The 24,884-nt window shown below is 47.5% G+C and overlaps 3 protein-coding genes across 11 annotated transcripts; 2 read left to right on the forward strand and 1 right to left on the reverse strand.

Moving 5' to 3' along the window:
• Nucleotides 1-34: 34 nt before the first annotated feature.
• On the reverse strand, nt 35-4,460 carry TUBB (tubulin beta class I). The gene is made up of 4 exons (XM_011383943.2): nt 4,204-4,460; nt 2,738-2,846; nt 2,336-2,446; nt 35-2,033 (listed from the first exon to the last, which is right to left on the reverse strand). Exons 1-4 carry the CDS (start codon nt 4,258-4,260, stop codon nt 976-978), a joined length of 1,335 nt encoding a protein of 444 aa, XP_011382245.1. The 5' UTR covers nt 4,261-4,460; the 3' UTR covers nt 35-975.
• A 225-nt stretch (nt 4,461-4,685) lies between these two features.
• Nucleotides 4,686-19,460, forward strand: MDC1 (mediator of DNA damage checkpoint 1). 7 transcript variants are annotated; one of them, XM_023525379.1, is made up of 14 exons: nt 4,686-6,402; nt 8,861-8,999; nt 9,546-9,926; nt 10,012-10,087; nt 10,385-11,853; nt 12,359-12,424; nt 13,034-13,255; nt 13,935-13,978; nt 14,461-16,284; nt 16,364-16,480; nt 16,600-16,782; nt 17,391-17,516; nt 17,629-17,739; nt 18,691-19,460. In XM_023525379.1, exons 1-14 carry the CDS (start codon nt 6,385-6,387, stop codon nt 18,856-18,858), a joined length of 4,944 nt encoding a protein of 1,647 aa, XP_023381147.1. In that variant the 5' UTR covers nt 4,686-6,384; the 3' UTR covers nt 18,859-19,460. The 7 variants fall into 7 exon arrangements, with proteins under 7 accessions (XP_023381147.1, XP_023381146.1, XP_011382246.1 ...); XM_011383944.2 differs by having other exon boundaries at nt 4,689-6,402; nt 13,034-13,831; XM_011383945.2 differs by lacking the exon at nt 4,686-6,402 and adding an exon at nt 6,535-6,787 and having other exon boundaries at nt 13,034-13,831.
• Nucleotides 19,461-21,879: 2,419 nt separating this feature from the next.
• On the forward strand, nt 21,880-24,773 carry NRM (nurim). Of its 3 annotated transcripts, XM_011383949.2 has the most exons (4): nt 21,888-22,061; nt 22,644-22,840; nt 23,372-23,548; nt 23,889-24,773. In XM_011383949.2, the coding sequence occupies exons 1-4, from the start codon at nt 21,929-21,931 to the stop codon at nt 24,168-24,170; spliced, it is 789 nt and encodes a 262-aa protein (XP_011382251.1). In that variant the 5' UTR covers nt 21,888-21,928; the 3' UTR covers nt 24,171-24,773. The 3 variants fall into 3 exon arrangements, with proteins under 3 accessions (XP_023381145.1, XP_011382251.1, XP_011382252.1); XM_011383950.2 differs by lacking the exon at nt 23,372-23,548; XM_023525377.1 differs by lacking the exons at nt 22,644-22,840; nt 23,372-23,548 and having other exon boundaries at nt 21,880-22,061.
• Nucleotides 24,774-24,884: the final 111 nt, after the last annotated feature.

A 24,884-nucleotide genomic window follows, 5' to 3' on the forward strand; every position in this document is an offset into this window, starting at 1 on the left:
GCAAACCTAAAAGAGCACAGCAAATCTTGCAATTATTTTTCAATTCCCATTTATTTTTGGCTCTTGGGGCAATGGCATTTTTTCAATATGAAAAAAAGTTCAACACAAAATAGAAATTTGAAGTGTAGGATTGGACAAAAATCAAAGAGGGGAAGAAAAAGCAATAGCAAAAGAGATGGGATGTCGCCAAAAGATGGTATCCAGTCCCCCCTGGGGGATGACTCAGACATTTAGATGGCAGTACCCACTTTCCCATACGCATACAAGACTGATTTTCCTTTTTGGGGCTAAGAAAAGGGGCTAGGGCCTTTCTGGAGGCTTAGGGACCAGGGTAGTCTCTCTCCCCACTTAACCCCCTTCTACAACCAAAGGAAGGGATCCAATGTTAGAGGTAAAGTGGAAGGGGGAAGGCTTCCACTTGACAGAGTGGGGTAGACCCCTACAAACAGGTCTAGAGCTTAGAGGGAGACTGAAAATGAAGATAATACTGTTAACACCTCCTCCAAAGCTGAGAGGAGCAATACCTGGAAACTAGGGCTTTAATAGCATGGATCCCACTAAAACTGCTCTAGATGGGAAACCCTACCCCTTCCTTGTAGGGACTTCTCCCTGCTAGTCAGGGGGGTTTCCTTTTCCCTTACCACATGGACCATCCATCTGGGTTTTCAGCACATGGCTCTAAATGTGATCTGGATGAGACTCAGCTTCTTGGGGAATTATCTTGAAAACAAAGAGGGAAATATTAACTGGACAGATGGGAGAAATGGGCACCAGAAGGAAATACAAGGTTTCCCAAAGTGGAAAGAGAGGAGACATTCAACAAACAACGAATATTTATTGAACACCTGTTATGTGCCAGGCACTGATTTAGAACCCCCCCTAAAAGAAAAAAAGAAAGAAAATGCAAATTCTGAGGGAGGAAAGGGGCAGCTGAAGGCTGAGGGAACTGAGAAGCCTGAGTGATGGGGCTTGGCTTTAGGCTTCCTCTTCGGCCTCCTCACCGAAATCTTCCTCCTCTTCTGCAGTGGCGTCCTGGTACTGCTGGTACTCAGAGACGAGGTCGTTCATGTTGCTCTCAGCCTCGGTGAACTCCATTTCGTCCATGCCCTCACCTGTGTACCAGTGCAGGAAGGCCTTGCGCCGGAACATGGCCGTGAACTGCTCTGAGATGCGCTTGAACAGCTCCTGGATAGCCGTGCTGTTGCCAATGAAGGTAACGGCCATCTTCAGGCCACGGGGTGGGATATCACAGACAGCTGTCTTGACATTGTTGGGGATCCATTCCACAAAATAGCTGCTATTCTTGTTTTGCACGTTGAGCATCTGCTCATCTACCTCCTTCATGGACATCCGTCCACGGAAGACAGCAGCCACGGTGAGGTACCGGCCATGGCGGGGGTCACAGGCAGCCATCATGTTCTTGGCATCAAATACCTGCTGGGTGAGTTCAGGCACAGTGAGGGCCCGATACTGCTGGCTTCCACGGCTGGTTAGGGGGGCAAAGCCAGGCATAAAGAAGTGGAGGCGGGGAAAGGGCACCATGTTGACTGCCAGCTTGCGGAGGTCAGCATTGAGCTGGCCAGGAAAGCGGAGGCAGGTGGTGACACCACTCATGGTGGCTGAGACAAGGTGGTTCAGGTCACCATAGGTTGGTGTTGTCAGCTTGAGGGTGCGGAAGCAGATGTCGTAAAGGGCCTCATTATCAATGCAGTAGGTCTCATCGGTATTCTCTACCAATTGATGGACAGACAGGGTGGCGTTGTAGGGCTCAACCACGGTGTCAGACACTTTGGGTGAGGGCACCACACTGAAGGTATTCATGATGCGGTCAGGATATTCTTCACGGATCTTGCTGATGAGCAAGGTGCCCATTCCAGAGCCTGTGCCCCCACCTAGTGAATGGGTCAGCTGGAAGCCCTGCAGGCAGTCACAGCTCTCAGCCTCCTTTCGCACCACATCCAGGACCGAGTCAACCAGCTCCGCACCCTCTGTATAGTGGCCCTTGGCCCAGTTGTTGCCTGCCCCAGACTGACCTGGAATGGGGTTAGGAGGCAAGCTTGATTAGTAAAGTGTGGCACATACACAATCACCTTTCCACTTTTCAAATTTTGGAATAATGCCCATGGATTTACCTTCTTTTTCTCCCTCACTTGTGATCTATCCTTCCCCCCAATAACTTACAATCTAAGGCAATCAATCTCCCCACCCTCCATTAGAGATTTCGGAACACAGCCCCATAAAAATCCAGTACAACAATCATGTCCTAACTCTTGTTGTCCCCTCGCAATCAAATAAATTGAACATGACGCTATCTGCAAATATCTGTATAACTCACCAAAAACAAAGTTGTCTGGTCTGAAGATCTGGCCAAAAGGACCTGAGCGAACAGAGTCCATGGTCCCGGGTTCTAGATCCACCAAAATAGCACGAGGAACATATTTTCCACCTAAAGAACACAGAGCAGGGAAGAAAAGATAAGAGTGAAAACGGGCAGAGGGTGGGTAGGTAGGTAAGTAAACGGGCTGGGGGGCGGCCAGGGACCCAAACTTGTGATTCCAGGCGCTGCCACCAGGTGGCAACAGAGAGTCAGCCTTTGGCCCAGATAGCGGGAAATCAGGTCTCCATAAAGAAAGAATGGGTTCATCCAAAAGAGATAAGGGGTTTCCCTTGCAGTGTTAAGAGACCCCAGAAGTAGGAGCCAAGATGGAACCTGAGTTTCCTAGGCTCCTTCCCTCACCTGTGGCTTCATTGTAATACACGGAGATGCGATCCAACTGCAGGTCACTGTCTCCGTGGTAGGTACCGGTGGGGTCGATGCCATGTTCATCACTGATCACCTCCCAGAACTGTTGGAAAAGAGCAATGAACCCTTGACAGCTCGGGTGCCAGCCTATTATGCTCCCGCCTCCACCATTCTAATTCCAGCCACGCTGTTCTTGGGCCTGGCTTCCCCTATATCTGCCTGCCACGCCCCTCCCCTAGTAGACACCCCCACACCTAGGAAAGCCACAGCTTTCACAGCTGAGGATATGGAACGATGTCCAGCTGCGAGGGCCGGGAAAGCTCAGACACCGTGGTGGGTGGACGGAGGCGGCCGACTCGACTAGTTAAGCGCACCCATCGCTGGCCACCGCCCCTCCAAGCCGCACACGAAGCGTGCTAAACGAACTGCGGCAGTAGCCCACCCCCAGGTCTCCACACCACCGAGGCGCTAGCGCGCGCGGAGTCACCAACAAAAGGAGGCGTCACGCGTGGGCGGGGGCCGAGACGCAAATTAAGCACAACGGGCGGAGCCTGGCTCGGGCTAGCGCGCCCCCTGGCGGCCAACAGGAGGGGGCACAGCCCCCGCCCCGCAGGACCCAGCCCTTCTGCTACATCGTAGCAGCCGCACTTCCTTCCTCGCTACACAGTAGCCGCGCGCAAAAAAAAAAAAAAAAAAAAATCCCACCCCTTAGCGTCAGAATTTTATCCCTTCGCTAGGTTAACCCCTTGCTTAAAATGAGGATTCTCTTCCTTTCTCCCATTTAGTCCCGAGAGGTCCTTTAAAGAAAATGACCCCCCCTTCATCCTGTTTAAGCCCTATAAGGGTCTAAGGGGAAATAAAAGAAACAAAATGAATTCAGCACATATTAGCCTTTCATCTGCGAAAAACTAGGGGTTCGTCCCTCGAAGAGAGCGGGCGCGCGGAGATCACTGGTCTTTTGTGGAAGTAAAGTACAGCGCAGCCCACCCAGGCGCACCGCGCCCACCACCTTTATGGAGTGGGGCTCTGCAGCTGCCCCACCCGTCCCTTCCCCCTCGGGCGGGCCCTACGAAGACCCGCCAAGGGAGATGCACATGGGGAAACCTCGCCTCGCTTTGTCTAGGCCAGTTTCCGCATCTCCCTCTCTCCCAGGCCCTCGGACCGTTAGGAGATCCCCTTTAAGTAAAATCTTGCAGAATCTCGGTCTTCCTGCCCTCTAAATCTCAAGGGTGCTTTTGATAGCTTTCCCCAAAACGACTCTGCCAAGGAAAATAATTGCCCGTTTTTCAAAAGCAAATTCTATCTACAAATGTGTATTGTACATATAAAACTTATTTTTGAAAAATCCTGACTAAGGATGGAAACTGCAAACAGTCCAAAACCATTCTTCATAATTTATCTGGATTTTTTTTTTCCTCTCAAAAAAAAAAAACCAGTTAAAAAAGGTTTAAAATCCTTACCTTGGCACCGATCTGGTTGCCACACTGGCCAGCCTGGATGTGCACGATTTCCCTCATAGTTCAAATTAAAATTTTTTTGCTCGCCTCAAGCTGTGTACGGGGCAAGAAAATATGTAATTTTCTTCTCTGCTGCTGGTCACAGGCTAGGAGTATGGGAGTGCCCCGGAGGCTGGAGCAGCGAGGTCCGAACGCGGAGGAAGGAAGGTTCTGAGAGGGAGAAAGGAGAGGGCAGGGCGCAGGAGGGAAGGCGGGGAGGGCGGGTCACGCATGCGCCGGACCGGGAGGCGGGCGAAGGCTCCCGCGCGGCGCTCCCGAGACAAAGCCTCGGCGAGGCTGGCCCTGATAAGTCGATTCCGGTCAGGTAGCCAACGTCCATTGGTCTCTGTTCGGGTGGACGAGTGCAGTTCTCTCTGGGAGTTGTAGTCCTCTATTGTTGTCCACGCTGCAAAATGAAGGGACGAATGGGTGGATGCTGGGTTTTGGGGTTTTGGTTTTTTTTGCGTTTTATGAAAAATGACCTTGCGCAAGATGACTTTCCTCTATACCTGAGGTTTTTTTGTTTGTTTTTAATGAAAAAAGGGAGTCATTTTCGGGGCTAAAGGCATCGGAAACCCTAGGGTGCCAGGCGTTGGAAGGTGGAGTAGGCACGCCCTGAAAGCTCCATGCTGCGGTAGCTCTTGGGAAGACAGGGCCGCTTAGCTCAGCGAAAAATGGGGAGAAATGTAGCACCCTGCTCTGCTACATTTGGTGACCACTAACAGCTGGCCCTTTGGTGACCACTAAGCTGCTGCTCCCCCCGATATCTCAGAAAAAAAGGGGGTTGCCTTCTTGCTGTACCTCAGAAAAAAGAAGGGGATTGCCTTCTTGCTATTTTCTTGGGAGTTTTCTAATGATGTTTAGAAAGAGAAACAAACAATTGCAGCAAGGGCTTTGCAGGATAGAGATGTAATTGGAGGGTATATTCAAAGAATAAACGGAATGGTTTAGAGAAGCTGATATCTGGGATCTGTGAAGTGCAAGTCTTCGTCCATGTAAGAGATCTGGACCTCAGAGCACCGTTGAAGACTGTGGTCTCATCAGAGAACTATGAGGCGAGATACCTGTTAGAATTTCAGAGTCTTTCCAGCCTGCCTTTAGACACTTTGCTGAAGTCAGTGCTGTTTCAATCCACTGATTTCATTAGGTGGCTGCCATTGCAAATTTTCAAGAGCCTTAGAGCTGAAAAAATGGGGGAAAAGGGGATTCATGGGAGAAAACTGGATGGGCTCAAATCAGAGTGGCATGTTTCTTCTCGGGGTTAACTCACGTGTTAGATACTAAGTGTCTACCAAATCAGGAGCTAGGGATACAAAAATTATTATAAATTAGCTCCCTGGTCCCCAGGCTCTTGCAATTTGGTGAGAAGTGTATAAACAGAGTGGTAAGCACTGTAATAGAGGACATGTGATAGAAAGGTCATCATTGTAAATTCACATAAGATTCAACACCTCTCAATCACCTTCTAAATGAAAATATCGAATTGCGTAAGACCCTCTACCCACTTAAAATAGAATGTTTTACGTTTTAGGGCATGATCACAATAAAAGTTATTTTGTGGTAGTGAGAGAGTTCGGAATTTAGAATCAGAGGACATGTTTCAATTTGTCTCTTACATTAACTGTAGGAACTTAGCCACGTCATTTAACTTCGCGGAGTTTCCATTTCTTCTGTAAAATTCACTTCTGCCTATTTGATTATTGTGGTCAGAATGAAGTGAGGCAGCGAATGCAAAAGGCCTTCCTACATTATACATATGTCAAATTGTTACTATCTTCTAAGTATGAGATAACGAAACAAATGATTTTAGCATCCTTTCTTCACTCCTTGAAAGACCTCGGTAAGCCTTAAGTTGGTTAGCAAAATGGTTCTCGCTTTTGGCCTCGGGACCTTTGCTTTAGGAAAATGACCTCAAAATGTCCATCAGGGCTGTATTCTCAGGGAGGAAATGACATGACTTCTACTAAACAAGCCAAATCAAAAGGAAATGAACTGCCGTTGCAGTGAGGAGTCCTCAAGCGCCACGCCTGTGGGCTGTTCTCCAAACTGCAGCCTCCGGCCACGATTGCAACCCATTTTCATTTCTCATGAGTCAGCAGCCACCATGTCTGGGAAGACCTAGGAAGGGCGCTCTGGCCGCACTAGATGCATCAAGAGACTATGGTAAGCCCCTCTAGGCGCCGCCGGCAGCGAGACTCTGTGGTCGCGATTTTGATATCTGCGCGGGAAGTGGGCGGTGGGTGGTGAAGCGGCTGCTCCCCTGGAGCTGCCCAATCGAGGTGCGCTGTTCTGTGTGCGTACCGCCGCCTCCACCTCTCTCAACCGATCTGTCTTCCGGGAGAAGCCGCTCCTTTGAGCTGTAAGCGGGTGGGGGAAAGGGCGGGGCTTTGGCTGTGCCTCCGTATCCGGGGCTTTGTCAGTCGCTTTGCATCAGGGCTATGAAAGACAGCGACCGGAACCAATCAGCAAATAGGCTCTGTCCCAGCTAGAGCGCTCGCGCCACCCGGTCGCGGCCGTTACTGGTGGCGCGCGCGGGGACTCAAAGTAGGTGAGTTCTAGGGGGCCTCGCCTGCGGCTCCCCGGGTGCCATCTTGGTTCTCCCGGAGGGCGGGAGGGGCGTGTCTTGGGTGAGACTGGGCGGAGGAGACTTGGAAATTTGCTTCTGGGATTATAATACTCATCCTTACTTGACGCCCCGCCCCGAGTTTAGGTATGAAAACACTGGGAGACCGTTGGGCCAGGAGGGAACCCACCAGGGTGGGGATCAAAGGTGATGGCCTATTGGATTGGAGCCAGGTGTCGTGGGCACCCGCTGAGTTCGCCAGTCATAAGGACAGAGTTAGAACTATCTCCATTGGAGGCATCCAACTTTCCCTGTCAACGGTTTCCCCCTAGGGTGGCATCTTTCTAAGTGAATTACACTCATGCTATGTTGTTTTCATCTGCTTTCATTGGTTCTTTCATTAGTAGATTTGATGACATAACTTCCAGGAGGGCAGGGTTAATATTATGTTTGGTTCGTGAATGTACCCCTAACACTTCGAACGGTACCAGGTGTGGAAACTAGTCGAGTGAATATGATGGACCCTAGGGGAAAAGACACGGTTCTACTGTTCCAGTTCTCGAGGGAGTGTGTGAATTCAGGCAGAAATGGAAAGTAATGGTTACAATATAATGAGAAGTGTCAAGATAGGTAGAAGTCCTTTGACCACTGTGGAACATGGGAATACATCAGGAACACCAGAAAGCAGGGAAAACTCCAGGAAAAGCTTTGCTAAGGAAGTAACATTTGAACCGAATCAGAAAGGATGGGTAGGAATTGGACCAGAAAACTAGGAGAGAAGGGCCAACGAGCTGGTCTAAGGCATGCAGTTGTGGGGGACAATGTGTTCAGAGACCGAGGAGAAGGTCCATGTAGCTAACCATAGACTTAGGAGGCAGTGAATACATTGCGGGACATGAGGTTCAGATCATGGAGGCTCTTGCTAAGAAGTTTAGATTTTTATTTTATCCTTTGGGCATGATAAGCCATCAAAGAATATTAAACAGAGGAGAGACCTTATGTGGGAGATCTTGGGCAAATTTCTTAACCCATCTGTGTTGCAGTTTCTTTATCTGAGAAATAGAAGATAATAATACTTTACAAGGTTCTTGTGACAAAAGAGTCGGTTTAGTCTGATCATACTGGGATGGTTTGGTAAAGTGTAAAAAGCATAGGCTTTGCAGCCAGAAACACATTTATTTCTATCCTTTCCACTTACCTGCTATGTTATCTTGAGCAAATTATTTAATATTTTTAGCTTTTGTTTTCTACATGCTTGCCTCATACGGCTTGTATGCCTAATACACAAGACAATGCCCAACACACAGTTGATGCTTGGCAAAAGTTAACTCCCTTTAAAATGTTTTTCAAACTTAGTTGCATCTCTAAAGTGGATGTTGAGATCAATTTAGTGGGTTGCAAATTGGCATTTAAAAATAGAGAATAGAAAAAGCAAAATGAAAACTATCGGTGTATTGTATGTAGTAAGTGTAAAAAGCATAGGCTTTGCAGCCAGAAACACAGTAAGGCTAAGAATTAGTTCTCATATGTTTGTCCATATAAATAAGTATGTGTATATGTATATACAGATGTTCTCCAAGTTATGATGGTTTGACTTATGATTTTTCGACTTTACAATATTGCAAAAGTGATATACATAGTAAATTATGTGAGATATTCAACACTTTATTATAAAATAGGCTTTGCATTAGATGATTTTGCTCAACTGTAGGCTAAAGTAAGTGTTCTGAGCATATTTAAGGTAGGCTGGGCTAAGCTATGATCTTTGGTAGGTTAGGTGTATTAAATGCATTTTCAACTTAACAATATTTTCAACTTACAGTGGATTTATCGGGATGTGGAGGAGCATCTATTTGTGAACTTGGGACCTTATAATATTTCTGTGTCATGGTCAAAAATATTGTTTCAATGCTTCAGAAGGATAACAACAGGGTGCTTGGCGTAAGAGAAGCATCAACCCTTATAACTATCGAAGTTTACCCCCGGTTGTGAGTCTCCTCTCTGAGACTGTGTATGTGAACCAACAATAGAGATGATGATAATGTGTTTCCTTCCCAGATCATGGAGGACACTCAGGCTATTAGTTGGGAGGTTGAAGAAGAGGAGGAGACAGAGAGACCCAGTGAATCTTTGGGGCATAGCTTGGAGCCCCTAGGGCGACTACATATCTTCAGTAGTGCCCATGGACCAGAAAAAGGTCAGAGGATGTTGAGTGCTGAAGTACTGGTATAGACCTCTTTATTTTTCTGGGGAGGTGGTTAAGGGTTGTAAGAAGCTTATGCGTATTTTAAAGATATCTGGAAATATTTTTTTTTTACTGGGAATGGAGAAGAGGGGGGTGATTGTGTTGATGGTCCCAAGCAAGTACCCTGGACTCACTGGAGGTGACTTGACTTTGGTAGGAGAAGATGAAGAGATTCAGATAAAAATTCAGCATGGTCTAAAAATGGGTGGTGGTGATGGTTATACAACAGTGTGAATATACTTAATACCACTGAGCTATAAACTTAAAAATGGTTAAAATGGTATCTTTTATGTCTATTTTATCACAAAAAAAGTCTGGTATAGATGAGGTGTTGGCTATGAATGATGCATTACATCATTATCTAGATTTCCTGGGGCCTTTTATTTTTCTAATGCATGCGGGGATCTTGAGTGACTAGTGGGGTACTTAACAGGAACATTTTCCTAATAGCAGGCCACAACTGTGGCCTTGAAACCTATCTACCTCTCTAATTCTTAGATTTCCCACTCTACCTCGGAAAGAATGTGGTAGGCCGAATGCCTGATTGCTCTGTGGCTCTGCCCTTTCCATCCATCTCCAAACAACATGCAGTGATTGAAATCTTGGCCTGGGACAAGGCACCTGTCCTCCGGGATTGTGGGAGCCTCAATGGTACTCAAATCCTGAGGCCTCCTAAGGTCCTGAGCCCTGGCATGAGTCATCGTCTGAGGGACCAGGAGTTGGTTCTGTTTGCTGACTTGCCCTGCCAGTACCATCGCCTGAATGTCCCCTTGCCCTTTGTCTCCCGGGGCCCTCTAACTGTAGAGGAGACACCCAGGGTACAGGGAAGAACTCAACCACAGGGGCTCCTGTTGGCTGAGGACTCAGAAGAGGAAGTAGGTAAGTGTGTGTATTGGGAGTGTGGGTGAGGAGATAGGGATGGTGAGTATAAAACTGTCAATTTACTCCTTTCTACCCTTGACAGATTCTCTTTCTGAAAGGTGTGTAGTGAAAGAATCAAGGACCACGTCCTCCCCTGTGGCAACAGTAATTCCAGAGAGGTGAGTGCTGAAGGGCCAGACACCTGAGTCTTCAGAAGAAAGAGGAACCAGGGTCTGCAGAATCTATCTCTAAGAGAAATAATTATCATGAAAGTTGGGGCTGGGGAACTACACACATACTCTTTCACTCAGCTGAATTTTTATTGAACATCTTTGATATGCCAAGTAGAGAACTAATTGCTGGAGATAGAAAGGCAAATACTATCTTGTCTCTGCCCTCAAGGAGCTCACAGTTGAATCAGGTAACCCTTCCTGGGAAACAGATTCTATAGACCTTTTCTTCTCTTTTCTTCATAGTGATGAAGAGGGGCCTTCCCTTGCCCCAGATGGCCCGGGGCCACCTTTTGCCTTCAACTTGGATAGTGACACAGATGAGGAAGAAAATCAGCAACCAGCAGCAGGGGAGGCTTCCTCAGCTGCCACAAGAGATGCCACTGCAGAGACAGAACAACCGAAAGCTGTCGTAACTGAAATCCAGCTTGAAAAGAATCAGTGTTCAGTGAAGGAGAGGAACAATGACACAAAAATCAAGAGCGATGCGAGGAATGGAGTGGTTCCAATTGGAGTGATTCTGGAGAGGAGCCAACCTGCTGGGGAGGACAGTGAAACAGATGTGGATGATGAGAGCAGGCCTCCAGGAAGGCCAGTTGACCTCCATCTGGAAAGGACCCAGCCTTCTGGCTTCATAGACAGTGATACTGACCTGGAAGAAGAGGGGGTTCCTGCAACCCCAGCTGTAGATCCTATGAAGAAGAGGCAAATCCTCCATGGAGTTAGTACAAACAGTCCTGGGGGACTTGACTTGGCGCATCTTCAGGAGACCCTGGCTGATAGTGATACAGATGTGGAGAAGGGTGAGGCCTCACTGATGGTCCCTCTGGAGAGAAGCCAGGTCTCTATGGTGATTGACAGCAATACAGATGACGAGGAAGAAGTCTCAGCAGCACTCACTTTGGCATGTCTGAAAGAGAGCCGAGCTGCTGTGTGGAACAGAGATACCGATGTGGAAGAGGACAGGACACAACCTGTGGCCATTCTGGAGCAAAGCCAAACTTCCTCTGGGAAAGACAGCGACACAGATGTGGAGGAGGAGGGGTTCCTAGTGGAAAAGAGAGAATCTGTCCCCAAGGGTCACACAGACAAAGCACATTCAGAAAAGAGCCAACCTCCTTTTGGTGACAGTGATATAGAGGTGGAGAAAGATAAGAGCTCACCTGGAGTCCACTTGGAGAGAAACCAAGCCTCTGCCACAATGGGCATCAACACACAAGTGGAAGAGGAAGTCCCACCAGGGCCAGCTATTACACTTCAGGAGAAGCATCAGATGCCTGTGGTATGGACAAATCGAACAAATATGGAAGCAGAAGGGGGCCCAGCAAAGTTGCCTGTGGTACATCTAGAGGAAGCCCAACCTCCTCCAGGTGGGGACTATGAAACAGATGCTGAGGAGCGTATATCCTCAGCAGCTTTAGCAGTGGCAGATGAAAGAAAAAGCCAGCTTCCAGCTGAAAGGGAAGCAGAATGTGCTTTAGCTGTTCTTGAGCAGGAGAGAGCTCTTGAGGCGGGGGCTCAGGGTGGGTCACCTGTAGCACAAGTGGAGGAGGACCCTCTCCCTGTCTCACAAGAGAACCTAACAGATTTGGTAGTAGACACAGGTACTCCAGGGGAGCCCACCCAGCCACAGAGAAAGGGAGCCCAGCCTCTCACAGAAAGTGGAAGAGAACCACATATGGACAAGACCAAAGACTCTAGAGACAACAATGATGGTAAGTGCTGGCCTGCCTTTCTCCATTAACTCCTAAGATAAAGAAAGCTTATAGGGTGTCTTAATTCAAGCTGCTGTAACAAAATACCACGGAATAGAAGGCTTATAAACAATAAACATTTATTTTTCGCAATTCTAAAGGCTAGAAAGTCCAAGATCAAGGTACCAGCAGATTCGGTGTCTGGTGAAGGCCCTCTTCCTGGTTCATAGGTGGCCAATTTGCTGTGTCCTCACATGAGAGGACAAGGGGTCTCCTTTATAAGGTCACTAATCCCATTCATGAGGCCTCCTAATGACCCAGTCACTTACCAAGGACCCAATCACTTACCTCCTAATACTATCACACTGGGGATTAAGTTTCAACATAAGAATTGCGGGGGGTGGGAGGGTCACAAACATTCAGTTCATTGCATATGGGTTTGGATTGGGGAGAGAACAGTAGAGGAAAAGTAAGGAGTTATGGGGCAAGTATGATTTTTTATTATCCTATATTCCTCCCTCACCAGATTCTGAAGATCTGGACCTACAAGCTACCCAGTGTTTTGTGGAGAGAGAGAATCAGAACCTGGAAGGTTAGGACATCTGTGTCATGGGGACCTTGGTGCAAGCAGGAGCTGGGAGATTAGACTGGTGGTTCTCGAGGGGTGTGAAAGCTGGCGTGGGCAGGACCGAAGACTGAAAATGGGCCATTGGAGTTTTATGGATGTGTTGTGCTTAGGCCATTTTTTCTTATGTAGCAGTCCAGAGCATGAGGATGAACCTACCCAGGCCTTCCTGTTTACTCTGCCTAAGGGCCTGGCCCTTCACACTGCAGCTTCCAGGCTCCTGTATGAGAAACTCTCCCCTTCTCTGTGCCCTTAACTTGGCATCCTTGTTTTCTCCCTCTACACATTTCTTTCATAATCTTTAATTATTTTGCTGATGTTTCTTCATCTCATTAGGAAAAAAATGCCATATTAAGTTAAACTCATAGAGCAACTAGTCTAACATAATTTTTAAGAGAGCTTTCTTATGATGGTATCGTCTTACTTTTTGGACAAACATTAAATGTTACAACTATCCTTATTCCCAGCTTTCCTTTAATAACCCATATAGATTTATTGTTCATGAATTAATCTTAATACTTTCTCAATCTGTTACCTTCTCAACCTCTCCCCTCCTCTCTGATTCTCTACTTCCAGGTGCCCTGGATGAGCCATGGGAGGTCTTGGCTACACAGCCCTTCTATCCAAGAGAGTCTGAGGCCTCTGAAACCCAGCCCATTGCTGCCCACCTTGAGGCCCATGGATCTTGCCCTTCTCCATCTAGAGCAATGCGACGAGACCAACATCCAGAAAGCCCAGTTCATGCAGAACCATTGGAGAGTCAAGGCAGAGGGATGCAAACTGTGGAGAGAGGCATGGGTATACCAAGAGAAACAGCAGAGAGGGTGACCCCCAAGAGGGGGCCATTGGGGCGGGAAACCAAGAAACTGCCACCAGAAGGAAAGAGAGAAGATGTGATGGGAGAGGAAGAATTAACCAGAGTGTTTCAGGACAGAGAACAAAAGCAAGTGTTAGCTAGAGCCACTCAGAAACAAGAATCTGATAAAATGGTGAAACGTACAAGTATAGAAAAGGATCCGAAGAGTTTAAAGGTAGAAAATGAGACATCCAAGGAACTACAAGAGAAAAAGGTAGAAGAGCAGACTCTTGGAAGAGAGATATTTGAGAGAAAAGCGGAGAAACTAGCACCAGAGAGAGAGAGTGAGCCAGGTGAGTTAGAGGTCTGCATACCCAAAGCGATACTGGACAGAGGCGCACAGAAAGAGGAGATAGAAAGAGAGAGCCAGGACCAGAAAGGACAGGCCTCCAGTTCGACACCAGAACCTGAAGTAGGGGCAGGGAACCTTCAGGGACTAGCTTCAGCCCTGATAGCTTCCAGGAGCCAGTCAGGTGGAGAAAGGGGAGCCCCAATGAGCCCGAAGAGGCAGCAGAGAGGTGAGTGAAGGTAGAGGGGAACCCAAGTTGTTACACAGCCCTCATAATAACTCCTAAGTAACTGCTTAGACCTCAGCTACACTTGTCTTTATTTTCTGTCTAGGTCACTTGAATTGCAAGATACCACCTGCTGAGGAGCCTTCTAGGGTGAGAGCTGCTTTCTCTACCTCTCTCTACTCCACGAGTTACCTCTGCATCCCCTTCACTACCCCTTCTCCTGACCTTGCTTTCATTTACTCTTTCTCATCTTCATTGTCTTCCATTTTCACCACGCTTTAGTAGGCTTCTCTGTCCCTTTACCATGGCACCTGTTGTTTTCTATATATCTGTTTCCCAAGTTCTGTCTCTTGCTACTTGACTCAGAAAGAAAATCCCTTTCTTTGTGTCCTTTTCCTCTTTACCCAACCGTCCATCATTCATATACTCAGAACACTATACTGGTGTTAGTGGGGACAGGTCCATGGAAAGAAGACTGCTCCCTCCCTAGGAAGTTCTCAGTCTAATGGAAGATGGCCCAGACAGAGAAATGCCAGTGAGCACACTCTAACCCTAAACAAGTATCAAGAACAGTATCCAGTCCTATTTTCCCTCTGCTTCTTCCTGCCTCACTTGCTTCTATTTCTCTGCAGGGTGATCCAGAATCCTTAGATGCTTATCTGCCTCCGACAGTACCTGAAGCTTCATCCCCACTCGAAACCCCCCTTATCTCTCAGAGCCAAAAACATCCTGCACCTCATCTCCTTTCTCCCTTTCCACCCTCTTTAGAGCCTCCCATTGCTATGACCAGGCAAAATGGGAGTCAGGAAGCTCTAGAGACTCCCTTGTCCTCAGAGCTGGCCCCTCTTCATGCAGAACCCAAAGCCAGGCTCTGGGGGTCCTCCAGGATGACATCTCCAGTTTCTTCTCTAGCTGTGGAGCCCCACCTTACCTCCTCCATAGACCATCCCGTCAGCCCTAAGCCCACATCTTGGGCCACTCGAATCAGGACACGTAGGTTCTCTGAAATGACTCCTGCACCAGTTGTCCCTACGGCCCCTGAGCTTCAATCTTCCACCTCCAAAGACCAGCCTGTAACCCCCAAACCCACATCTCGGGTTACTCGGAGCAGAACACGTAGGTCTTCTGTCAAGACTCCTGCACCAGTTGTCCCCACAGGCCCTGAGTTCCAGCCTTCCATCTCCACAGACCAGCCCATCACCCCCAAGCCCACATATCGGGTCACTCGGGGCAGGACACATAGGTCCTCTGTCAAGACCCCTGAACCAAGTGTCCCCTCAGCCCCTGAGCTCCAGCTTTTCATTTCCACAAACCAGCCTGTCACCCCCAAACCCACATCTCGGGGCAGGACACATAGGTCCTCTGTCAAGACCCCTGAACCAATTATCCCGTCAGCCCCTGAGCTACAGCATTCCACTTCCATGGACCGGCCTGTCTCCTCTAGACCCACATCTCGGGCTACTCGGGGCAGGACACACAGGTCCTCTGTCAAGACCCCCCAATCAATTGTCCTCACAGCCCCTGAGCTCCAGTCTTCTACCTCCAAAGGTCAGTCTGTCACCACTGAGCTCATATCTGGGGCCACTTGGGGCAGGGCACATAGATCTTTTGTCAAGATCCCTGAACCAGTTGTCCCCATAGTCCCTGAACTCCAGCCTTCCACCCCTACAGACCAGCCTGTCATCCCCAAACCCATATCTCAGGGCAGGACTCCTAGGTCCTCTGTTAAGACCCCTGAATCAATTGTTCCCACAGCCCCTGAGCTCCAGCCTTCCACCAAACACCAGCCTGTTGCCCTTGAGCCCACATCTCGGGCCACTCGGGGCAGGACACGTAGGTCCTCTGTCAAGACCCACCAACTAGTTGAGTCCACAGCCCTTGACCTTGAATCTCTCAACCCCACTGACCAGCCTGTCACCCGCAAAGCCATAGCTCAGGGTGCTCAGAGCAGGACACTAAGGTCTACAACAAGTTCTGTGCTGGTTTCTACCAAACTTGAATTCCAGTCTCCCACAGACCAGCCTATTTCCCCTGAACTCATTCCTCAAGGCAATTACAGCGGGAGGCCAAGGGCCACTAGGAAGCATGGGTCCCTTTCAGTTCCCATAATTCATGAACCTTGCTCTGCACCCCCTGAACCTAACTCCCGGTCCTCAAGGAACCAAAGGCGAGGAGCAGTGAAAGCAGCTGAGTCCCGTAGGACCATTCCTGCGCCTGCCTTTGCCCAGATTCCTGAGGCACCCACTCATGCTCCTCAGATCCAAAAGGCAGAGGAAGCAGGTAGATACGGGTTCACCCCAGAGCCCCCGCCTAAGGCCTCTCAAAACCACAAGAGGCCTTTAGGTACTGCGGATTTACCCCCACTTCAAAAACGGCTCCAAAGAGGGGAAGTCTCCCAGAAGACAGCATTCCTCAAGGAAAAGGAAGACCCTGCAGAGAGGCCAGGGAAGGAAGAGGTGAGGAGAGAGCTGGGGCTACAGAGTTGGGAAAGGACTCGGGCTCTGAAACTCCCACTAAAATCCTTCTCAATCCCAGGATGTAGTGATTACAGGACCAGGAAAAAGAAAGAGAGACCAGACCGAGGAGGAGCCCAAGGGAATGCCAGGCCGCAGCCTCCGACGGACCAAACTTAACGAGTCCACAGCCCCCAAAGTAGGAGAAAAGGGGCATGGGGCTTTGTTGGAGTAGATGTGGGAGGATGGGAGGAGACCTAAGGGATTTGGGAGATGAGCCTGGTTACTGTGACCAGCTCAGGCCAACCCCCTCCACAGGTGCTCTTCACAGGAGTGGTGGATGCCCGGGGAGAGCGGGCAGTGCTGGCCCTGGGGGGAAGTCTGGCCAGCTCAGTGGCAGAGGCATCCCACCTGGTGACTGATCGAATCCGCAGGACTGTCAAGTTTCTGTGTGCCCTGGGGCGGGGCATCCCTATCCTTTCCCTGGACTGGCTGCACCAGGTGAGAGGCCAGGAGATGATGACAAACCAATCGAGAGAATGACTAGAAGACTGCTCACATAGCACTCTAGAAAGTGGTGGGAGGAAAGCAGGTACAGGAAAAAAGGGTAGGGCTTGATTCAAAAAACACTGACTTCTGGTGTAGCCATAGTTGGCTAATGCTACCACTAACCCAGAGGTGCAGCTGCTGCCTCTAGTGAAATCACACCAGAAGGAAGAAGGATTATTAAATTAGACCAGATTTTGTTAAATGTAAATAATATGCTAGCTTCTGGAGGAGGAGAACCTAAAATATGAATGAATTCCCTTGACTTATGCTAGATTCTTTTTCTTATAATGATAACAAAATACACATTTTTTAAAAACCTTTCAATGTTTGGATTATGTGAAGCTGTTTCCTGTTAAAAGGGAATGCTTTGAAAAGGCATTATAAATGCCATTTTGATGAGTTAATCATGATATCCTAGGGGAAAGAAGACTGAATTAAAGGTGTTTTTGGTTAAAAAAAAAACACACACACACACACTTGCACTCCCCTGAAAATGCTAAGCAGCAGAGTTGGGTGACGGGGCTGGCCTGAGCTTTGATGCTGACTGGTACTGTCCTCAGTCCCGCAAGGCTGGTTGCTTCTTGCCCCCGGATGAATATGTGGTGACTGATCCTGAGCAGGAGAAGAACTTTGGCTTCAGCCTTCGAGATGCCCTGAGCCGGGCCCAGAAGCGAAGGCTGCTGGAGGTGAGAGAGGCTATCTTCCTCTCTATGCTTCAGCCCTCCCTCCAGAAGTTTCTTAACAGTCCACGCCTCTAAGTACAGATATCCACTGTCTTCACCATTTTCTTCCTCTTAGGGCTATGAGATTCATGTGACCCCTGGAGTCCAGCCACCTCCACTTCAGATGGGAGAAATCATCAGCTGCTGTGGAGGCACTGTCCTATCCAGCATGCCCCGGTCCTATAAGGTATAGGTGGTATGTTCTGGATCTGCTGAGGTGGCAGGTAAAGAGGTGGCTAGAATGGCAAAGAGTTGTAGGACAAAATGGAGGTATAGCTGGGAATATAGAGTAGTGAGAAGAGTGGATGAAGAAGTACAGAAAAGGATAGGAATGAAGGAAGAGGTCTGCAAATACCAAATGGACTTATTTTTATTTGGTATTTTTAAAAATTTCAAATATATGCAAAAAGAGAACAATGCAGTGAACCTCCATATACCAAATACACAGATTCAACAGGTTAATTTACATTTTGCTACATTTGCTTTCTATTCCTTTTTTCTTTTTCATTTTCTTTGCTGACATATTTGAAAGGAAACCGCAAACATTATTTACTTCTACATCCTTGTAGTACACATCTCTAAGAAATATGTACATTTTCTTTTACATAATCACAATGCCATTATTGATACATAGCAAAATTAACAATGGTGTCTCGGTTATTGTCTCATACTCCATTAATCAAATTTCTGCAGTTGTCTGAAAATGTCTTTTTACAGTTCAGTTCAGGTTTCAAACAAGGTCCATGTATTGCCACAATTGTTATATCTCTCAATTCTTCTACTCCAGAGCTTACCCTAACCCACCCAGCCTTTTTTATGCCATTGACTTTCTGCAGAAATTAGGTCAGTTGTCCTTTAGAATGTTCCTCAGTATGGATTTTTATGTTTGCTTCCTTGTTGTGTCATTTATCTTATTCTTCTATCTTTTATATTTCCTGTAAATTAGTTAATTTTAAATGCTTCAGTAAATTCAACTTTTCTGGCAAGAGTACTTCATAGATAGTGCAGTGTGCTTCATGTGGCTTAATATCCGGAGGTACCATTTTAGTGATGCAAAGACTGATGAGTGGGTCCTAACCCTATTTCTAGGATTCTTTTTCACCTTTGACTTTCTGTCTTTTCTCTCTCTCTTCCCCAGCCTCAGAGAGTTGTGATCACATGCTCCCAGGACTTTCCTCGATGCTCCATTCCATTTCGGGTTGGCCTGCCCATCCTTTCACCTGAGTTCCTGCTAACAGGAGTGCTGAAACAGGAAGCCAAGCCAGAGGCCTTTGTTCTCTCCACTTTGGAAATGTCATCCACCTAAAAACTCTACCCCAGTACCCTTTTCCCTCCCAGACCATTAAATGAAGTGTTAGAAAATATTTGGAAGAAAGAACTTAGGGCTTTAGAAAGGAATGGGGTATATTAATCTGATTTGTCTTAAAACATGGGTGGGGCCGAAAAGGCTTAGGGGAAAACAAAGTTAGGGAGCTTGGGAGCAACAGATTTTTTTAAATGGCCATTTAAAGTTGGCTGATCTTTTGTTGAGATATCTTAAGTAGTTCTATCTTTAGCTGGACTGATGTATTTATTGCTGGGACTGATGTACTTATTGCTCAGTGGCACAGTGTCCTGCCTCCCATTTGAAAGCCATCTCTCTTCTTTTCTTTCTGGGATTCTTATCCTCTGAAAGATAGTGGAAACAATTTTGGTATCAGGAACTTGAAGGGATGCTTGAATTATGAGGGTGGAGTTATGAAATGCTACTAAAATATTTTCCTCTCTCCTGGCCCCATCGTGTTAGAAGCATCCTTTAGCTTTGAATTTGAGCAAGTCTCTGCACTTTTCTGGCCTGCTTTTCCAGTATTTATAAATTGGAGCTTAGGCGTAACCTCTATGATAAATAAATATTCAATCTGTGCCTTATGGTGTAAAGTTTTCTTTATATATAACATTTCTTAAATTTAAGTTTTTAAAAGTTGTTTGATTTACAAGGCTATGAAGAAGTTGGAACCCTTATACATTGCTGGTAGAAATGTAAAATGGTTTAGCCACTATGGTAAACAGTTTGATAGTTTCTCAAAAAGTTAAATACATCACTACCAAATGACCCAGCAATTCAACTTGTAGGTATACACCTCAATTAAAACACTTGTTCACACAAATGTTCCTATCAACACTTTTCACAAGAGCCAAAAGGTGGAAACAAATGTTCATCAGCAGGTGACTAGATAAACAAATTGCAGCATACCAATACAATGGATTATTATTTAGCTGTAAAAAGGGATGAAATACTGATTCATGCTATAAGGCTTTGAGGATGAACCTCGAAAGCATTATGCTAAGTGAAAAAAACCAGACACAAAAGTTCACATCTGATTCCACTTACATGAAATATCCAAAATAAGTAAATCCATAGAGATAAAGAGCAGATTGGTGGTTGCCAGAGGGTGAGGGGATGGAAATAATGAGTACAGGGTTTTATTTTGGGGTAATGAAAATGCTTTGGAACTAGACAGGTGGTGGTTGCACACATAAATACTAAATGCCACTGGATTGTTCTCTTTAAAATTGTTATGTGAATTTCACTTCAATAAAAAAAAAGTTCATTAGTTTTGTACATTTTTCTGCAGGTTATACCTAAGTTTGGAAAATGTAGCATAAGCTTTGCCAAACACTGTACTGACTTTTAAATATACTTAATCTCTTAATATATTTAAGCACAGCCTTTGTGGGTGTGGCACACAGTAGGACCCAAATAAATGTTAGTCCCCTTGCACAATTCAAAGCCTCATACTGTGTGAAACTGTCCATGTCTTTAAGGTCCATCGAATTCCTTACAGTACCTGCTGTCTCTATAGCCCCATTTAGCACTCACTTAATGACTGGTACCATTTAAGTGTCTCAGTTTAAACTTCTAGGGAATAGGGATCTTACACTTCCAACGAATCCCACAGCTTGTAGCGCATCGTGTAATAAGTGTCTCTATCAGTCAGGGTCCTGGCAGGAAACAATGGTCCAGTCAAATTAGGATAATTTGAGGAGAGTTTAATAAAGTAAAAATTACCAAGAAGTAGGCAGCATGTAGAGAAATCACAAAGAATACTGCAGTACCCACAGCTCTGTGGTGACCTCTAAATTCGAAAGGATGATTTTTATTGATGTAGTCCATTCAGGACAGCTTACTCAAGCAGAAAGCGCGATGGAGTGGATCTGGAAGGAAAATATAAGATGTCTAGTACAGTATACAATAGCATTGATTGAGAGGAGGAATAAGGTTGATTCAGAAGAGGGTGGGAGTACTGAACTTCGGGGAGGGAGAAGGAATATGTAGAGCCTGTGAGTTGCTGCTTGGCAATTTTCTCATCCATGAGCCCACGGGACTAGCAGCTCCTTAATTCTCATCTTGGGAAATTTTATCTCTTTGGGCTTGTTCTATAAGTTGAGGGAATTGGCTTAACAATGTCTAAGGTCGTACCATGGTGATAGCTACTGTAAGTATATGATCTTTAAATCCGATGGAGAAAAAAACCCTTTTACTTTGCTTTTTAGACATGAATGTTAGTCTCTATCACAAACAGGTCTGTAAGGGAAATATGTTTAACAAAAGATTTTAGTTGTTTCTGACTAATGGGGTTGCAAAGTCATTGATAATCACAAACTTGGATAAAATTAATCTACTGCAAGGTTTACAACTGTAATAAAGCTTTCTACCATATTTTCACATTTATATTCTCATGGTTACAAAGCAACCTTTGGCATTAGAACAAATCTTTTAGTATTACAGAGCAGTTCTTTGCCTTTCTTAGCAAGTGGAGAAGCAACAACTAAACTTTTTAGTAAGTTACAGAACAAGCATTAAGTTATTTTGCGGTAAAATAGTCGCTAACTCTTTTTTTCAGTCTAATAAGATGTAATAGGTGACTGAGAGCTTTAGGTTCTCAGCCGTCGTCTCACCGTTCATTATTAAATGTTAACTGAGGCATGAGAACCTCTGACTCTGGCTGTTTTCCAGCCAGGGCTATTAAAGAAGGGGGGTTCCTATTGCTGTTTCCACAAGAACCCCGAAAAAGAAGAATTGTCTTCATTTTAGATGGAAAAATTAGCTGAAGTGGAATTCAACCGACGTGAGTGCTGCCGAGCTGCTGCCCTTTCACCTCTCACTTGGGATTCTAACCTTCCCTCTGTGACGTGGGGACTGCAGGCTCCGGAAAAGCAACCCGGCCTTGGCTTTGCAGCGGTCGGCAGAAGCAGCAGGCGGGAAGCCCTGGCGTCAGCGCGCAGAAGACCCACCCCCCTGGGCAGGATCCCAGACGAGAGGCGGGGCCGGAGGCGGGGCCTGCGGCCGCGGGAACCTCAAGCCCACCCCCTTCCCCGCCCCTCGGTTTCTCGCCATGGCCACTGCATTGCTCCTGGTCCCTGCCGCCCTTGCCTCTTTCATTCTGGCCTTTGGCACTGGAGTGGAGTTCGTGCGCTTTACCTCCCTTCGGCCACTTCTTGGAGGGATGCCGAAGTCTGATGGTCCGGGTGAGCGGGAGGGATCGAGGATAAGCTCTGGGGTAGGGAGGTGGAGCCCAAGGAAAGGGAGCGGGGGCGGGGTTTGTACCTGAATGACCGGGGAAATGTGGGAGTGGGAACTAGAGCCGAGTTTCTCAGAGAAACTGCAGAAGAGACCTGAGAGCTAAATTAGGAACTCAAGGATTAGCGATTTGGAGAGGCTGGAAAGTGAGGACTGAGGCGGTGGGAAAGGGCGATAAACAGTGTATGCTAGGAAAGTACTTTGTAGAGAGGACTATGGAGAGGAGAGTATTAAAAAAAATTAAAAAAAGAAGCAGCATTTAGAGAAGCGATATAAGGGTGGCCTCTCCTGCTATGTCTTTGTAACTGCCCAACAGGAATCATCTTCCCCAGCTCTGAAGGAGGCCTGGGAAAGAGGGAAGAAACTGGGAATGGGGAAGTGAGGTGATCAAAGCCTAGAAAGGAAGCATTAAGGCTCTTGAAAGCATTAAGGAACCCCATCTTGAAAGCTTGGGGCCCCAAGAGGAGATGAGCATAAGGTGTTTCCCACCATCTTCTTGTTTATTTGTCACTTTCTCCAACTCCCCCTAGATGCCCACCAGGGATGGCTGGCTGCCTTGCAGGACCGAAGCATTCTTGCCCCTCTGGCTTGGGATCTGGGGCTCCTGCTACTATTTGTGGGGCAACACAGCCTCATGGCAACTGAGACAGTGAAGGCATGGATGTCCCGGTACTTTGGGGTCCTTCAGAGGTCATTGTATGTGGCATGCACTGCCTTAGCCTTGCAGGTATGAGGCCCTGGCAGCTGGGTCCCCAAGGGAAACAGAGTCTAGAAGGATGCCCTAGATTGCAGAGGCAAAGACCTTTGGCTTCTCATAAAATGTAGGTTTAGGAGGGGAACTGAGGGTGTTCAGGACTCTAATCTCAGCTTCCATTCCTCTACAGCACAAGCCCTACTTTTTATCAAGAAGGGTGTACTGCTTGTCATTCCCCAAGCATGCATACCAAGTGCATTCTCACCTCTGCCACTGCTTGAGATCCTTTCCTTAACTCCTCTTCAACCCTACTTTCTTCAAAACCAAGGGAAGGCTTCCCACTTAGTACTCATCTATCTTCTCAATGGATGCTTGGCATAAGCTACTTTGTACACTTCTCTGGATGGGGTGACCAGAGAAGTACACAAAGTAGCACCCCCCACTATGATGCTCATAGTAAAGCTAGGGAGAGAGCTTCAGGCCAGCCTGGGATGGGGGCATCCTCTGGGTCTGGGTCTCTGAAGGGTGGGTTGCTAGGATACCCAGCCTCTCATCCTTCCTTAGCTGGTGATGCGATACTGGGAGTCTGTTCCCAGAGGTCCTGTGCTGTGGGCAGCTCGGACTGAGCCATGGGCCACCTGGGTGCCCCTCCTGTGCTTTGTGCTCCACATCATTTCCTGGCTCCTCATCTTCAGCATCCTTCTCGTCTTTGACTACGCCGAGCTCATGGGCCTCAAACAGGTGAGGCTCCCAGATTCCTACCTGAGACCTCTGATCTTTTCTAGAATGCCTCTTTCCCTTCCAAGGATTTCCCCCCCCCCCCCCCCCCATGCTCTTCTACCTTCCTCTTGCTTTTGGCTCCCTTACCTCCCCCTTTCTTGTAAGATAGTCTCCTCTCAATTCTCCCTCAAGGGCTAAAAACTATGGGCTTCCTGGGCCTGGGGAAGGTTCATGGCCCAAGACTTAGAACGGTGGTCCCTGGGCCTGAGTTATAGAAGGAGGGTGGCTGGAAGGAGAGGAAAAGGTGACTGTTTTGAAAAGGGCTTTGACTCCCATTTCTAAGATGTTCTCCTTCTCCTAGGTATACTACCATGTGCTGGGGCTAGGCGAACCTCTGGCCCTGAAGTCTCCGCGGGCTCTGAGACTCTTCTCCCACCTGCGCCACCCAGTTTGTGTGGAGCTGCTGACAGTGCTGTGGGTGGTGCCCACTCTGGGCACTGACCGCCTCCTCCTCGCTCTCCTCCTTACCCTCTACCTGGGTCTGGCTCATGGACTTGACCAGCAAGACCTCCGCTACCTCCGAGCCCAGCTGCAAAGAAAACTCCACCTGCTCTCCAGGCCCCAGGAGGGGGAGACTAAGTGAGAAGCTAACTCTGGTTCCAAGTCCTGTACTTCCTCTCCCTCGCAGAATTCAAATCCCTTGACATCCAGGCCCTGGTGCTTCAGACCAGAGGCCTAAAGCCATGGACTTCATAGAAGGAGCTGTTCCATCCACTCCACTCCCTGGGTCCATCTTCATACTCTAGATTCTGAGTTTCATCCACTGGACTTTAAGGTCCACTTCTCACTAGCCAGGAAGAGGGGGTGGGGGAATTTATCGGTCTCCTCACAGATTAAGGTTTGACACCCCCCTCCCCATCCTCCTCAAAAGAAAAGCCCCGCCTGACCACTCCCCTGGCACAGTTACTCGCCTCTGAGCCTCAGGGATGCCCTTCTCCACGTCTCGCCTCCCCTCCTAGAAGCTGGACCAGGGTCTGCAAGTTTGACACTAGTGGCTGCCCCTCCAGCCTCCATGCCTTGTATCTCTGCCAGCCCCACTGGTTGGCTTCTCCACCTCCTTAGGCCCCGCCCCTGGGTTCCATACTTGAACCTAGTTGAGAGGATTCTCCTTTTAATTTGGGTGACTAAGGGCTCCCTGTTCTCCTGAGGAACACGCGCTGCAGGAAAATAAATATCATATATAACACGCAGTCTGTCAGTGTATCTCAAGCTGCAGGGCTGATTTAGGAAGGAAGGCAAGCCCGAGCCTGGGCGTATAAAACTCGAGTCTGGGCAACCACAACGCCCTCTGGCGACC

Source organism: Pteropus vampyrus, unplaced genomic scaffold, assembly GCF_000151845.1.
Source record: "Pteropus vampyrus isolate Shadow unplaced genomic scaffold, Pvam_2.0 Scaffold553, whole genome shotgun sequence".
NCBI lineage: Eukaryota > Metazoa > Chordata > Mammalia > Chiroptera > Pteropodidae > Pteropus > Pteropus vampyrus.